At 36.8% G+C, this 17,072-nt stretch overlaps 1 protein-coding gene across 2 annotated transcripts; it reads left to right on the top strand.

The window, feature by feature from the left end:
• Positions 1-4,116: 4,116 nt before the first annotated feature.
• On the top strand, positions 4,117-16,550 carry LOC799156 (proteinase-activated receptor 1-like). Of its 2 annotated transcripts, XM_073935776.1 has the most exons (7): positions 4,117-4,181; positions 4,368-4,433; positions 4,521-4,603; positions 5,866-5,982; positions 8,688-8,765; positions 12,080-12,157; positions 14,297-16,550. In XM_073935776.1, exons 2-7 carry the CDS (start codon positions 4,417-4,419, stop codon positions 15,421-15,423), a joined length of 1,500 nt encoding a protein of 499 aa, XP_073791877.1. In that variant the 5' UTR covers positions 4,117-4,181; positions 4,368-4,416; the 3' UTR covers positions 15,424-16,550. The 2 variants fall into 2 exon arrangements, with proteins under 2 accessions (XP_073791877.1, XP_073791878.1); XM_073935777.1 differs by lacking the exons at positions 4,117-4,181; positions 4,368-4,433; positions 4,521-4,603; positions 5,866-5,982; positions 8,688-8,765 and adding an exon at positions 9,043-9,184.
• Positions 16,551-17,072: the final 522 nt, after the last annotated feature.

The raw sequence follows: 17,072 nt of genomic DNA, 5'->3' as shown, positions 1-17,072 counted from the left end.
TTGGATGATGAGACGGCAGCCACAGGACAATGGCGCCAGTGTGCTCACCACACACCAGCTATTAGAGAGTGAAGAGACAGTGATAAAATTAATTTGGTGGATGGGAATGATTGGGAGGCCATAATCGTTAATGGCCAATGGAGGGAATTACACCATTGGTTTTTATGATAAAGTGCCATGGGATTTTAAATGACAACAGAGAGTCAGGACCTCAGTTTAACCTCTCATCCGAAAGACGCCGCTTACTGACAGTATAGTGTCCCCTTCACTATACTGGGGCATTAATGGCTCGTTTCCACTGACTGGTACAGTACGGTACGGTTCGGGTCGGTACTGGTCACCTTTATCAGGCTTGCGTTTCCACTACCAAGGGTACCCTTTTGGTGGGCGTGGTGTATGACAAAGTTTCAGTCGATGTCATTTTCGCTCGAGAAAATGTCTACAATAAAGCTGCACAGGTCGCTCACATATCATATGAAAAGCACTTCTCACAAAACAGATGCTTTACACATAAATACTTGTGTATAAATGTTTATTACTAAATTTTCTATAAACAGGAGTTGATTATAACTGCAGATCAATGACTGTGCGAAATAGCCTACTGTAACGTCTATAATTATATTAAATAAATAAATAAAATAACATATATGAACACATACAGACCCTTTCAGTCTCCGATATGTTACCAACTAACGTTAAAGAAGAACTAACGTTACACAAAGCAGACATTTCGTTGTTATTTAGGTTCATAACAGCACAAAGTATAGCCTACAGTCAGTGAAAACCTCTCATCTGTGTCTGTAATCTTCAGCAGCACATGAAGCCTCAGTTAGAGAGTTATTCCATCATTTCCCGTTCATATTAGTCCAAAAAGTGATAATAAAGATTAATACAAGGCAGTTTATTCACGTTTGTTGAAGAAATAACGTGCTCCTCGGCTTCGCCTTTTTTCCCGCGCTCGCGGGAAAAGCTTGTCGGCTTCTCACAGGATCGGGTATCCAAAGCTTGTCAATAATCGAGTGCATGTTATTATAATCAGATCAAGAAGTTTGTTATTTCAGATAGAGACGCGCGGCGAGCGCAATAAAGAAAGCGAAATCACTCAGGCTTCAGACTGGCTCGTTAAAAACTACGCGGCACAGGGTGAATCTGCTCTTCTCCATGGCTTTGTCGCTGTTTATCATGACGACGACAGGGTTTGTTTGCAGGATCGACCATGGCTGCATATGTATTTATAATTCCGCTGTAATCTCTCGCTGTGTATTTCAAACATGGCGGGTCCTTTGTTTACATTCTGGCTTGTTGAGTCTACGAATGATGTATCTCTGTAAACCAATAGCGTTTAGCTGCGCGTGTAGCTCCTCCTTTTGGGACCCTTTCGAAAGGGTCCCGAAAAAGTGGTACAGTACGGTTTGGTACGCCTTTTGACAGTGGAAACGGCCATAAAAGCGAACCAAACCAAACCGTACCGTACCACTCAGTGAAAACGGGCCATAAGACTCACACAGACCACAAGTTGAGCGTCCCCTGCTAGCCTAACTAACACCACTTCCAACAGCAACCTAGTTTTCCCATGTGGTCTCCCATTCCAGATACTGACGTGGCTTAGCCCTACTTAGCTTCAGTGAGTCACCGCTCTTGGGCTGCATGATTTTATGGCTGTGGCCAATTAAGCCTAAATTATTCATACCCCAGGCAAATTCTGACTTAAAGTTACATTTATACAACCAACATGGTTATTTTGACCGGAAATGACACAGGCTTCTCCCAAAAGATAATAAGACAATGTACAAGCGCCACGATTGCTGAAAAAAAAAATCAGCTTTTATTTACATTTAAGCACAATCTTTAAGCCAGAATTTGCCATGGGGTATTAATAATTTCATGCTTGACTGTATATGTAAAAAATATCTTTCTCAATTACTTCTGACAAAAAAAACAAAACAAGGATATCTACGATATTTTTCAGATGTCAGGAGTTTATCCAGGGTTTCTGCAGGTTTCACAAAGTTAAATTTAAGACTTTAAGACATTTTTAATACCATTATGAATGAAATTTTAGACTTATAAATAGAGAAATGCTTAGGATGTTTTTAAAATATCCCAATTAAAAACAGAATCACGCATGCCCTATCAAAAATTATTAAAATGTTCTACATTTAATAATACAATAATAATAATTTAGTTAGATTTTTTTATTAATATTAATTTTCAAATATATTAATTCACAAACACTATAACCCTTACCCCCAATAGAACAAAACATAGTTGTCAATTACTTCAGTTCACAACAATAATAATTTAATAATTAAAAAATAAAGGTCAGGTCAGTATCCTCAGCAGTAAACAAATGAAGAATTTTTAAGCAAATGTTACTGTAAGGAAAGTAATTAAATGCTAGTTTTAAATAAAAAGTTAAAAGTTTTATTGAGATGGATTGTTGGTGATTGCATGGGTGTTAATGGCCAGACTGGGTAGCTATAGATGAACAAATAAAAATTAAGACCTAGATTTAAGACCTATAACACAACATTTTAGTAGATTTAAGGCATTTTAGGCACTGAGATTTAAAATATCTTAAGACTTTTTAACGTGGACACCGTTACCTAGCCATGATTTTCTGTAGTCTTTTATTTATCTATTGTACAAATAAGCATAACTTCTTCATTTCATAACTGTTCTCTTATCTAATTGTTACAGTATAAACATGGTAAAAAAAAAAACTACTGCATTTCAAACATTTTCAGATGAGTACTGTTTCTGTATATTGTTGTGTGTATAGGCTACTGGGAGAAAAATATTCACTGAAACAACGTAGCATTGATGTTAAGTTGGTTTTATATTTGCGTTTTCAGAATTCATATTAGCAGCCAATGACTATCAAAAAACAACACTGTTCAAAGTCAATTAAATAGTGTGAATGTTGTTTTGCATTTTGTTTTTTGTTTTTTTGCATGAAATCTCAGACCAAATATTCAAAGTAGCGTGTCACAAGCTGTCACTGTTCAAAAATAAATGAATGTATGTGTGAATATAAAACCAACTTTACCACAATCAATGCAGCATAGTAGCTATTGTTTTTTGTTACAATTTCAGATTGTTTTAATTGTGGTAAAGTTGGTTTTATATTCACACATTCATTCATTTTTGAAAAGTGACAATTTTGACAAGCAACTTTAAATATTCGGTCTGAATTCAAATGCAAGTATGATTTCAAGACAACATTAGCACTGTTTAATTGACTGTGAACAGTGTAGGTTACTTTGATAGTCATTGGCTGCTTCTATGATTTAATTATTTAGAAATTACAAAAAGGGCGAGGCAGTGGCCCAGTAAGTAGTGCTGTAGTAGGTAGTGCTGTTACAGTACCTCACAGCAAGAAGGTTGCTGGTTCAAGTGCCGACTAGGCCAGTTGGCAATTCAGTGTGGAGTTTGCATGTTTGCATGGGTTTCCTCCGGATGCTCCGGTTTGCCCCACAGTTCAGACATGTGCTCTAGGTGAATTGGTGAATGTGAATGTGAGAGTGTATGGGTGTTTTCCAGTGCTGGGTTGTGGCTAGAAGGGCAGCTGCTATGTAAAACATATGCTAGAATAGTTGGTGGTTCATTCTGCAGTGGCGACCCTTGATAAATAGGGCACTAAGCCGAAGGAAAATCACTGAACTAATAGCCATTGCATTTATAATGCTGAAAGTGTGCTATTGGATATTATTCTACAGATTTACCAATGAGAAACATCCGGCTCAAGTAGTGATTATAATAGAGGTTTTGGTCAAATATATTTTCCAATGTTTCTGGTGAAGTTCCAGTCACTAGACTGGACTTTATTTGGTAAAATCTGTCTTGAGGAATACCTCGGAGCTTTAGCGTCAATGCTTGACAGAGGGCGTGTCTGAAGTTGGAGCTGACGCGATCATCATAGCAGCGTCAGCCAATAAAGTTAGTCAGCAATAGGCCACTGTCTGAGCTTGTGTATTTGCATACAGCAATCTAATTGGCTGAGGCTTCCGTCGGCGCTTGAAAAATTGAGCAAGTCCCAACTTCTGCAGCGAGCAACGCCTCTGAAGTGGCGCCGACGGATCCACAATGCAGTTCGGCAACGTTTGACATCACCCATTCAAAGTGAATAGTTAGCGTTGAAGCTGATGACCTGTGTGAATGGGGCATGACCGCAAATTCAGGTATGGTAATAAGCGTTTAGTTTGTGGCGTGCTGTGAGCTGTAGAACATGACAAAAAAAATCTAGTCTATTATTTAAAGGTACAAAATGCAGGATTGGCCTAGTAGTTGAACTAGGTATTGGAGTCCAAATTCAAAATATTGCATATGGAGTTTTTCACCGCTGCCCCTCCTCCTCCAACTTGAAGCTCTCGCAGGTTGCCAGATTGACAACACCAACAGGAGGGAGCCTGCCTGATGATCAAGCTTGCACTGTATGTAGGTCTGCTAATGTTTATATTTGTAATAAATGTTTGCAAGTTAAAAACACCTGATCTGGATTTTTTATAACACTGAATCAGCATCTCATTTCAGAGAATGTTACCTCCTGCATATATTGAGGCAGACTTCATGACTGAAATGAAACATGCTGTTTTCTTCCAAGGTAACCCATGCTGCTGGAATATAACTAGGTCAACTGGAAGTCGGAGTTACACTGACCAAAACAAAGGCATTACAACATAAAGCAGAAAGCCACAGACACTAGAGAATTAGTTAAGGACAGAGCAGGAAATCTATGGGATGGAAAAAATAACATTAAAGCCTCAGAATGAGTGTTTGATGAGCAATGAAATCATCTAACATATCATATTTAAGATATGAGGATATGAAAAGATAATGAATGCCTCACCTTTTTCCTCACCTTCCCTCTCCCTAAAGAGTTTAACTGGTTAATTCTGTCAATTTCTTTCAATTGATCCCTTCTAAATTTGCTGTTTTGAGTTCAGTTTTCCCCGGCTATCTTTTTTATTGCACCCCCAACAACAACAAAAATCCTCAAGCTGCCACTGACTGCTCAGATAAAGCCCTTATCTTACTGTTTGCTTTGCTCAGATGTAAAGGTGAACACTTTTCCATGAAGGTACCATAATGGGAAAGTCCATGTCATGATTTTCTCAAGTATGCTGCGATCCTGGATTAACATTGTTAATTACGTTCGTCCTGGATCATCATTTGTGTTCGAAAATGTAATCCATTCCTATTTCCTTCCCTTAAACCCAACCATAACTGTAAATTATTCGCAAAATCAGAGGGGGATAGTAGTTGGAGAACAATCATGTAGAAGTGCATAAACCTAACCGTAAGCCTAATCTTAACATAAACTGTAAACGTATCCCTTAATTCTGACTGGCTGATTGGAATATTGTTCTAGGATCAACATAGATGTTCATCCAGGAACATGTCCCACTTGGTGAAATCAGGTTGGTGTGGCAATATATTGGGAAAGTCAACTACTTAACCAAATTTCATGAAAAAAAAAACTGTGCCCAAAATGGAAGAGGACAGAGAAAGACAGAGACAAAATCTCTATCTGACACACAGTTAGAGGAAGATTTTTGCAAGAACTATAGTATTTTGTATATATAATTTCCTTTAAAAGTCCTTTCCCATTCCGGCTCAAGCTTAATTCTATTTTTTTAACAGGGTAATCTCAGTCCAAAAGAATTTCTCTGCTCCATTTTTAAAACCATTTATTTTCCACTCCTTTCAATTATTTGTCACTCCTCTTTTTCATCACTCTCAATGATGTCACACATAATCTGACGCGTCATAGACATTACATTTAAATAAATGAATTTGCTCAAAGTTCAAGTGTTGCCATTCTAGTGAGTCCACTGACGTTGCTGCTTGTTTTTCTGCCTGTAGTTTTTGGAGTAAAACTTTCGGAGTTCAGTTTCAGAGCTAGACATATGATCATCATGGAGATCAAAGCAATCTTGATTTTAGTAATTACTGCACACGCATACACTGCCAGCTCTAAAGGTAAGTACTGTTGATCATTTCAATATGCATATTAAATATTTACACATTTTAATGGCTTGCTGATGTATAATTTAATACTGTTTTGTTAGATGTTACTGTTAATGGTTTAAAAAATGATTATTAAAGAGTGCTTCCCAGCCTTTGTTATTTATCATTTTCCCCAACTCAATTTTTTTTTCTTTTCTCTCTCCTTAAAATCTTTTTTCTGTCTTTTTTGGTCTTTATTCAGAGATTTTTTTCTCTTTTTAAAACCAGATCTTCTCTACCCTTGCAGAAATCTTCATATTTATCTACATACATTAAAGTTCATATTTGGATTATATATATATATATATATATATATATATTGCTAAAACCTTGCATGACAAATCTCTCATATTTGAGGTTTATGTCATTTTGAGCATGTCCCTGTTAAATATATATAAATATAGCCCCTTTAAGCTAATTTATTCGACTTTCTACAGAACAATTAATCGTCATACAATAGCTTGCCTAATTACCCTAACCTGACTAGTTAACCTAATTAACCTAGTTAAGCCTTTAAATGTGACTTTAAGCTGTATAGAAGTGTCTAAAAAATATACATAGCAAAATATTATTTACTGTCATCATGGCAAAGATAAAACAAATCAGTTATTAAAATGAGTTATTAAAACTATTAGAAATGTGTTGAAAAAAAATCTGCTCTCGGTTAAACAGGGGGGAAAAATAAACAGGGAGTTTAATAATTCAAGGGGGCTAATAATTCCGACTTCAATTGTGTGTGTGTGTGTGTATATATATATATATATATATATATATATATATATATATATATATATATATATATATATATATATATCTTTGTGTGTGCTATGTTTTTTATGCACATGCACAATTATATATGAAAAAAAAAATTGCAGTATTTTTTTATGTTATACATGTTTATGTATTAAATGTATTTGAATGTTTATGATAATTATGATAGTTTTGTTGAATAAAATCAGCAAACAATGCAAAAGAAATATGACAATGAGATGCTGCGCTGCCAGAAACTTGTGAACGAGTCGTTCATTACGGAGATTCATTCACAAACGAATCGCTCCTTCCGTCAGTATGAGAAGTGAAAGCAGGAGAGGAGGTGTGTTTCAGGACACGATTTAGATTAAATTTAACAGGGGGGTGGATAGTACATTTCTGTACACACAAACACAAGCTTTTTGTCAGAAATGCCTGTGCGGTCACTTATCCACCAATGTAGAAAAGTGATGTAAAATTATATTTTTCATTATAAAAAAAATAATAAATTGCATACTAATATCCAGGAAAACTCCCGATCATAGATATATGTGTATATGTGTATATCTCTGGCTTTGGATGGCCACAGTCCTCCACTGTACCTTGGTCCCGCATTAATTTCAAATGAGTGCTACCCTGTTCCAAAATGGTGGCTCTATTGACGCAATCCTTCCAATAGACAGCAACAGGGTAGGCAACATCTAATGTATATATCTATGGACACAATTATATATGAAAAAAAAATTTTGCAGTATTTTTTATGTTATACACAATATGCATATATGATATACATGTTTATGTATTAAATGTATTTGAATGTTTATGATAAATAAACAACAGAATAGAGGAGTATAAGCTTTTAAAGTCTACTTCCTTGTACTGTCATGGGATTAATTTCTTGTAGGAAGTAATTATTCCTTTATGATTAAAGGCAGAGTTTGGAAATTTTTATTAATGCTGATTCAGAGGAAAAGTATTTTTGTAAACTGTATTAAGCGGCTTTCAGGGTCGGACTGGAAGACAATTTCAGGCTGGGAAAATTCACTCCCACCCAGGCCATCCTTTAACGAACTATCACTGGCTGAGGGCCAGTATAAAGAGTGTGACTCTTCACTGTATGTCTGTCAACCATTTCCTGCTGTATCTTTGCTGAAGATGAGAAAGGCTTGTTTTTGGACTTTGTTGTGGATGATAGTGAAACAAGAGATCTAGTTCCTTAAGCTAGAGAAATAAGAAAAAAATAATAATAATTAAAGGGATAGTTCACCTAAAAATAAAAAAATATCTTATTTTTCCTATTATGGAAGTTGATGAGTGCCAGGTATTTTCAGATAGATTTTTAAGGGTATTTTTTCTTTTTATATCAGAATTCTGACATTTTGTTACTCTGAATTGCAAGATGTAGGCTCAAAATTGCAAATTAAAAATTAAAAATCCTGAGAAGTCAAGTCAGAAATCTGAGAAAATGCCACAGCTGCAAGTTAGATTTATGACATTAAATCTCACATATTTGAGAAATAAATTCAGAATTGAGAGAATTCTACAACCCCAAATCAGAAAAAGTTGGGACAATATGGAGTCAAAGTGCAAGTCAAAGTAAATTTAGAAATCACTTCTTTCTTTTTTATTAGCGTTTTCCATACTGTCCCAACAAAATCCCACCCACCAAACTGATTGACTACCACCATAGATATAAACACTAGATATCACATAGGGACCCTGAGCATGCGTCAATAGCGTCGCCACATTGGTACAGTGCTCCTAAGACAAATGTCATTCAACCGCACTGATCAGTCAGTCACAAAAAGTCACAATTGCAAAGTTTTAAAGTCACAATTTTGACTTTATATTTTGCAAGAAAACCATTACATCAGTTTACTTGACCTGTTTTGTTCCAGCAGCTGATTTGTGCGTCATTTATTTTCCAGATGATCCTCTGAAGGAATTATTTCTTCATTCTCTACACCATAAAGAGATCAAATGTTCCTTACCACCAGAATGCAGACGTAAGTGTACCTCAAACTGATGCATGTTTGGGCAATATAAACATAGTTTCTTACAATATAATTCAAACAAAATAACCAAAATATGTCAGTTTTACAGTCAATGGCTGCATCATATATGTACACAAAATAAGGTACATATTAGCCCCTTTCACACATACAGACCTTTCCGGAAAATTACCGGCAATTTTCCGGAAAGGTTGTATGTGTGAACAGGTCCTTTTTGAAAATACCGGTAAATTCGTTCTGGCTATTTTCCGGAAAGAGAAGTTGTAACATTACCGGCAATTTGCCGGAATGCTGCGCTGTGTGAACGCAGAAGGAATATTTCCGGAATAAGCGCGTGCACGTCTAGAACGTGCTGACGTAAGACTTCTGCTTTAGCCAATCACAACAGTCACGCATTTACGTCCGCGCGGTTGGTGAGAATAAAAGCCTTTGAATATTTTTCCAGACGCATTTAGCTGCTAGAAGTTAGTCAGATAACGTTTATATGTTCTCCTTAATGCCAACTGTGCAAATAATCATCGATAAGATGCTTATGATAAGCCGTTGTTTGTTTACCTTCAAGCTTTGCGTGTGCCCATGAAACAGCCTGTGAGCGGCAGCACACGCACATATTATGAACATCTCGAGATGCGAATATGATCCTGTGAAAGTTGTTTACAATATTGATCATCAAAAGAGTTTGTAATTTAGTCAAATGTTTACAAATACAAGCGCAGCCGTTTAAAGCTCATTTGTGGTGAATGATGTCAGAATTTACCGGTATTTTGGAATGGATGTGTGAATGCTCTTTTCCGGAAAATTTCCGTAACGTCCTCGCCTGTGTGAACAGCGCTTTTTTGAACATACCGGTAAAGTCGTTCCGTAAATTTTCCGGATATTTTCCGGTATCACTGTGTGAAAGGGGCTATTGACACACTAGGGATCCTTCTCTCACTACACACTGGGACACTGATAGAGACATAAAAACATCCTGTATAACCTCACTACTGGTTTTTATGAACCGAATCAAATTTTCCATACATTTATTTCGTAATGTTACTTAAAGTACATTATGACAAAGGTTAGCTATTGTTCTGTTCATGTCTTGCTAAGTGTATGCTGGAATAAAAAATAAAATATGGTTTGATATCTGAAACATAGGGGAATTACCAACCTACGCTACACGACGTCACACGGGTTCAACCGAGCATACAGGTTGCAAAAAAGAACCGGTTGCAAGAGCAAACATGTCGTGTTGTGCGGTAGGATGCCGAATTTGAAAGTCCAAAGATAAAAAACGTAAATTTTACCGCACACCACAATGCCAACCACAGATGTTGTTGGCTAACAGCCATCATAAGAGCTGAATGGAGTAAGGACCTAATTAAAAATGCTTGACTCTGCAGTTCTCATTTTATATCAGATAAGTGAGATTAAAATCAGACAAGACCATCAATACCCTTAACCAAACTATTACACACAGCAAATTAGTGAGCTAAAAGTCTTAGTTAATGCTTTGTTAATAGACAATAAACTTTAATTGTTTCTTAAAGGGCACCTATAATGAAAGTCATCTTTTGGAAGCTGTCTGGACAGAACTGTGTGTAGCTATAGTGTGTCCACAGTCATATTGGGGTGATATAAATTTGAATTTCTTCACATTAAAATAGGATCCAAATCCCTCGCATTTTGAGGTCCACCACAATGTGACATAGGAGTGCGGTTTCCTAACACAATTTCACCGCAACTTTTTGATTTAGTGGCTAATTCATATGAATTCATACGATCTACTTCGTACAATTTAGTACGATTTGCTCATCACTCAATGACAGTTAGGGGTAGAGTTGGGTGCCACACCTCCTTTTTAAAATCGTACATTTTCGTACAACTAAACTTGTTTAAATTAGTATGAATTAGCCACTAAACTGACAAAACGTAAAATACTTATGTTTTCTTTGTGAGGTCAGGCTGGGTTTCCCCACCCACCAAACTGATTGACAACCGCGTATTAACATGTCTCCGTAGTAACGTGTATAATCATATCTGCAAGAAAAGATGTGTGCAAAGCAACCAGGATTAAAAGATCTGTTCAGCTCTCTGTAATCATCAATCATCATCAAATGTGATCAAGAGTGAATTTTACAAATTTAAAACGTTTTTTAAAACAGTGCATGTTTGTAATGAATTACAGCGATTTTACCGTGTTTACTTCATCACCACAGCAGCATGTCAGTACAATTATAAAAGAAGACGCTTCAATTCCGATTTGTGGACGTTAAATCAGGTTTATTTTGTACATTAACATAACGGATATCCATACAGCAGTGTATTTTAACCTGTATCCTGTCACTTATTCCATGCCAAAACACTGTAAGATTAAACACGCGCAAACTGTGTGTGTGTGTGTGTGTGTGAGTGTGTGTGAACTCTGTAACAGCATTGTGTGTGACTTATCGAAACTTTTTATTTAACGCCACAACAAATACATCAAATAATCATTGGGAACGTTTTTACTTTAGTATTTTTCACATATGTTAAGTGAGATCTGCTTCCTTCATGTCTGTCACTGTGTGTTTATCTGACGTAGCTGATGCGGAGATTGAGGCACACTCTGACAGGCACATGGGAATGGTAGGCAGGGACACAGAATAAAGGCACAGGCAATAAAAACAGCTACAGCGTGTTCAGGGCAACAAATTCTAATACTCTAAAAGGTGTAATAAATAATCTAATGGGTGTTTTGAGCTGAAACATTACAGACACATTCTGGAGACACAAAAGACGTATCTTAAATCTAGAAAAAGGGGTAAAATAGGTGCCTTTTATAATAAAACAAGGCTGACTTTTATTCGTAATAAAAAATGGTTTGTGATTAAGTTTCCGTGGTTTTTGCATTCGTATTTTGTAGGAGTTTTGACAGTTCAAACAACTCAGAATGGCTTCTGACTTCTAGTCAGCACAAAGTGTGAAATACACAGATATGGAATATAAGGACAGATTGTAGCAGATGATTGTGGAGGAGCTTGTCTTTAAACGAAGTTATGTGAAAATCTTGGAATAATCCCGCAGATCTTTAAAAAGGAGTTTGAACTCCATGGACCCAATATTTTCTTTTATTCATTTTTTTTAAAGAGGACAACAAAATTATCCTCACTGTTATTTTTTGCAGCAGATTAATAAATGTCGAAGGATGCATGACAAATCTTTAGGTTAAAGTAAATGAAAAAGGTCTTTTTACGTTAAGAAGACTGGTCTGAATTAGTGCAGAATTAATACAGAACCACATACAATATAAATCTGGTCACATGCTTTCTGATGTTTTTTTCCAGATGCGGATCTGGAAAATGTATTTATTCATTCTCAAGACCTCAAAGACACCAACTGTGTATTACCCAAAAATTGCCACAGTAAGTGCACCTCAAACAGATGCAGGTTTGGTTAATATACAATGCATAGATGTAGATTATAATAAACATGTCTAAATGATCTCGCCCAATAAACATATACATAATTAGTATTTTTAGATTACTTTTATTAGATTAATGTTAGTTACATAAAGGTTTAAAATAGCTCTTACACCCAGTGTTGTGTTCGTATTTATGATCATGTTTATTTATGTAGCACTGCGGTCCTGCAAGATATGACATTTCCTGCCGCTGTATGTCCACACACTGTAAAAAAAACATTTTAAATTTAGTAGTTTTCTTTATTTGGTAATTTGTGTTTTCCACTTATTAATGCTTTTGATTTACATTATGGGATCTTGATCCTTCTTCCAAAAGTTTTTGATATTAAAAAGTGACTCTTATTGACATTTTTAAAAGTTTGAAGTGACATATTGTCTGTGTTTGTGTTGCATATTACAGTACAAAACCTGGTAACAGTCTGCCAGCTATAAAAAAGTCAATAAAAGTCATTTTGTTAATCTGCAGTGTTAAATTTTCAACATCAAAAATAGCAGAGTAGAGATAAAAGTGTCATGATGCAATTCACAACTGTAAATAAACAGAAAACACCATGTGATCCTGATAATATATATATATATATATATATATATATATATATATATATATATATATATATATATATATATATATATATATATTGTGTGTGTAAACACTATATAGTGCCCAGCATGAAGGAGTACTTCCCTTTTGAAAAATATTTTCATCCATTTTTCAGTAAATAAAGCCAATAGTTTTTGCTTTTTAAACAAAGCAGTTTTATGAAACTGCTATATCCATTAAAACAAGTTTTTCACCTAACATCTTTAGCAATAGAAACATAATACATTTAAATTCAAAGTGTTGTTATTGCACAATACAAATAAAAACTGCAAAATTACAACAAATATTTATATTTTTTATGTTTCTCTTGATTTTATTAGTTTATTAATTTCATATTTTTCCAAACATAATACTGGATTAGGTGTAAAAATTTAGGACTGTGAAGTTTTTTGTTAGATTAATTCCAGTTTTACTCTGGTACTATATGATGCACATAGTTGAGAAGATGGCTTCACATTAATACCCAGACAGACCCAATGTGGACTGAGGAGGACGCCTCCCAGCTAGCAAAATTTATGTGGCTTAAATCAGACCCACACCAGACACTTCCATCCAGCCCACATACCACATGGAATGATGGCACTTGGGCGGTCCACTCCTGTTTGCCTGATCTGGGCCACAATTAAGCCATACCAATATTACATATCAGCCAGAATTCAACCAAATGAACCAGAACTGACCCGACTCTGGGCCACAATTTTTGCTTTTATTCTGGCCCAGATACGGCCCACACCAGACACTTACATCTGGACCACAAACTGAATGGAATGATGGCTCTAGAGGGGTTTGCTCCTGTTTGTCAGATCTGGGCCACAAATAATCCAAAGCAATACCACATATTAGCCAGAATTCAACCAAATAAACCTGAACTGACCCTATTTTGGGCCACAATTTGCTTTTATTATGGCCCAAATCTGGCCTATCAATAATGGATTAAACATTGGAAAACATCAGGGAATTATAATATTCAGTGAGATGAAGTTGTTTGAATGAATGAACAAACTTTTCAAGTCTATGTGGTCGACATATGTCTTAAGATACCTGAGCCACACTTGCATCTACACGTGTGAGCCACTTTTGGTTTTGACCCAGATTACCCTTAAATGACTATGCTACTATTTTGCCAACTGTGGCCCACATTTGTCCTCCATCATTTGGGCCAAATTTATAATTTTCCACATGGGCCACATTAGGCTCACATTCAGATTACTTTTTGCCATAAGGGCCAAATCTTTGCTTTAAATGGCTCATTTATGAATTTGAATCTTTTGCTCCCCTTTGCCATTGCACAGGTGGGCCGCTTCAGGCTTACATTCATTTTGTCTGGGCCGCAGAGAAACCACCAGTGCCGCATAACTGCCTAAAGTGGCCCACATTCGTATGCTATCTGGGCTGTGAATCTGCATAATGAAATGTTAGAAACACCCTGGTTGTGTAAACTCTTTTAATAGAGCTGTACTTGTGTGTGTTCATCCACAGATCAAGTCATAACCAGTTTTTTGATTAAAACACAAGCTCCAAAAGATGAATGGATGAATGGACCCCATATTGACCAATCTCCCAACTGTACAGTGAGCAATTCATCTGTTCTTCAACAACAGCACAATATTTCATTATCCATCTCATGTAAGGCTGTTGAGTTCTTAAAAGGCCCGCTGGTCACCCGCTTCATGCCGTCCTTCTACATCATCATCATCCTCATCAGTTTGCCTCTGAACACTTTGGCTTTGGTGACGTTCACCTGCAGGATCAGAGAAAAGAAACCAGCTGTGATCTACATGTCTCACCTGGCGTGTGTGGATCTGCTCTTCGCCCTGCTGCTGCCTCTGAAGATCCACTACCAGCTGAACGCTTCTGATTGGCTGTTTGGTGAGGCGGCGTGTCGTGTGCTCACTGCAGCTTATTACTGCTACATGTACTGCTCCATACTGCTGATGATGTGCATGAGTGTGGACAGACTGCTGGGTGTTGCACTTCCCGTTGCTTCGTTAACCTGGAGGAGCACAAGGAAAGCCTCATGCGTGTGTGTGCTGGTCTGGCTGCTGGCGCTCGCTGGTACTGTGCCACTGCTCTCAATGAGACAAACCTTTCCCGTTAAAAATGTGGGCATGACCTGTCATGACGCACTGCAGCAAGGCTCAACAGAACATTTTTACCTGTACCTCTTCTTCATCCTCTCCTGCCTGTATTTCTTTGTGCCGCTGGTCATCACTTTAGTGAGCTACTCCACCATCATATATGTGCTCAGTGTAAAGTCCGACCGCATTTCTTCATCTTCATCCAACAGAAACAAAGCTGTGATCATGACTGTTTCTGTGCTGATTGAGTTTTTGGTGTGTTTTGGTCCAACCAACGGCATCTTGTTGTATCACTGTATTCGTTTAGCTACTGGAAAAGACAGTGAAGGAGATTCATCATATGCTTCATACATGTTGGCTGTGTGTTTGGGGAGCGCAAGTGTTTTTCTGGACCCTCTTCTGTACTATTATGGTTCATCTCATTACAGACAGATAATCAAGTCTGTGCTGAGAAAAGCAAAAGAAAAAACACCTCCATGTAACACACCTGATACTAAAGCTAGGTCAGCAGTAAAGTGTGAAGTTTAAAGTGCCCCTATTATACTTTTTTGTAATTTTATTAAATTAATCAATTTGTAGTGTGAGACAGCCTGACACATCCAGAGAAAATTAATTTGTTTTCTAAAACAAAAAGTCAATCCCTTTGTTGTTTTAGATGAGAAATAATCACAAGCACAGAATTCAATTATCAAACACACACATACACACACTCCTGCATTTTCAGTGTTGACTAATCCAAATGCCTCTGAATGGCCAGTGCCTTACAATGTCCATACTGGCCATAATGCTTAAAATGTGTGTTAATGGATATTATTTTACAGATTTACCAATAAGCAACATCCGGCTCAAGTTATGGTTATAATGGAGGTTTTGGTCAAATAGTTTTTCCAGTGTTTGGACTTTATATGGTAATTGGTAAAATCTGCCATCTCAACTCAAAATTGTCCTACAATATGTGCAATGAGGAATTCCCCAGACCTCAAATTCAGATATGGTAATGAGCATTTCATTTGTGATGTGCTGTAGAAAATCATAAAAAACTTGTCCATCATTTTAAATGTGCAGTATACAGTAGTGTTGCAGTCCAAATTCAAAATATTGGATATGGGATTTTTTCACCTGGTCACTCTTCCTCCAACTTAAAGCACACACAGGTTGCCAGATTAATGACACAAACAGTAGCAAGCATGTCTGATGATCAAATCTTATGCTGTAAAATGTTCCGCTAATGTTTATGTTTGTAATATTTGTACATGAATTTTTATAACTGCATCTCATTTCAGAGCTTGTTACTTTCCACACACATTGAGGCAGGTTGTATTACTATGATAAAATAGGATGCTTTCCACCATGGCAACCCTGAAATATAACTAAACTGGCAGTGGGTAGAGTAACACAGACCAAAACAAAGACATTACAACACAGAAGGTAGAATACCACTGACACTTACAGGAATAGTTAATGGCGCTGCAGGAAATCTATGGGATGGAAAAAATAACAGTTAAGTCTCAGAATGACTGTTTGATGAGCAATGAAAGCTTTTATAAAAGAACTAGGTGAGATACGAGGAAGAAGAACTTGATTAATGCCTCACCTTTATTCCTCTCCTTCCCTCTTTCTAAAGAGTTTGACTAATAAAGTGTCAAATTAATTCATTCATGTTCTTTTCAACTCTGTCGAATCAGCGAACTGAACCGCCAATTTATCCAGCACATGTTTTATGAAGCGGATGACCTTTTAGCCGCAACCCATCACTGGGAAACACAGACACACTCTCATTCACACACATACACTACAGGAAATTTAGCTTGCCCAATTCAACTGTACCACGTCTTTGGATTTGTGGGGGAAACCAGAGCACCTGTAGAAAACCAACGCAAACGCAGAGAGAACATGCAAACTCCACACAGAAACGCCAACTGAGCCAGCCGAGGATTGAACCAGCGACCTTCTTGCTGTGAGGCAACAGCACTACCTACTACACCACTGTGTCGCCAGATTGTCAAATTATTACTATTATTATTTTATCCCATCCAAAGCTTCTGTTCTGAGTTCAGTTTTTCCTCCTACATCTTAATTATTCTTATTGCACCCCCAACAAAAAAAGTCACTGGCTGTATTAATAAAATCCTGGTCTTATTGGTTGCTTTACTCAGACATAAAGGTAAACACTTTAC

Source organism: Danio rerio, chromosome 21 (assembly GCF_049306965.1).
Source record: "Danio rerio strain Tuebingen ecotype United States chromosome 21, GRCz12tu, whole genome shotgun sequence".
Taxonomy (NCBI): Eukaryota; Metazoa; Chordata; class Actinopteri; order Cypriniformes; family Danionidae; genus Danio; species Danio rerio.
This window is presented reverse-complemented; position numbering and strand designations above follow the sequence as displayed.

What these genes read in the sequence shown, in the direction of transcription:
- LOC799156 (XM_073935776.1), top strand. An exon ending in ATACACTGCCAGCTCTAAAG is followed by an intron (nt 5,983 to 8,687) that starts GTAAGTACTGTT and finishes TTTATTTTCCAG; the next exon opens with ATGATCCTCTGAAGGAATTA. An exon ending in ATTACCCAAAAATTGCCACA is followed by an intron (nt 12,158 to 14,296) that starts GTAAGTGCACCT and finishes GTTCATCCACAG; the next exon opens with ATCAAGTCATAACCAGTTTT.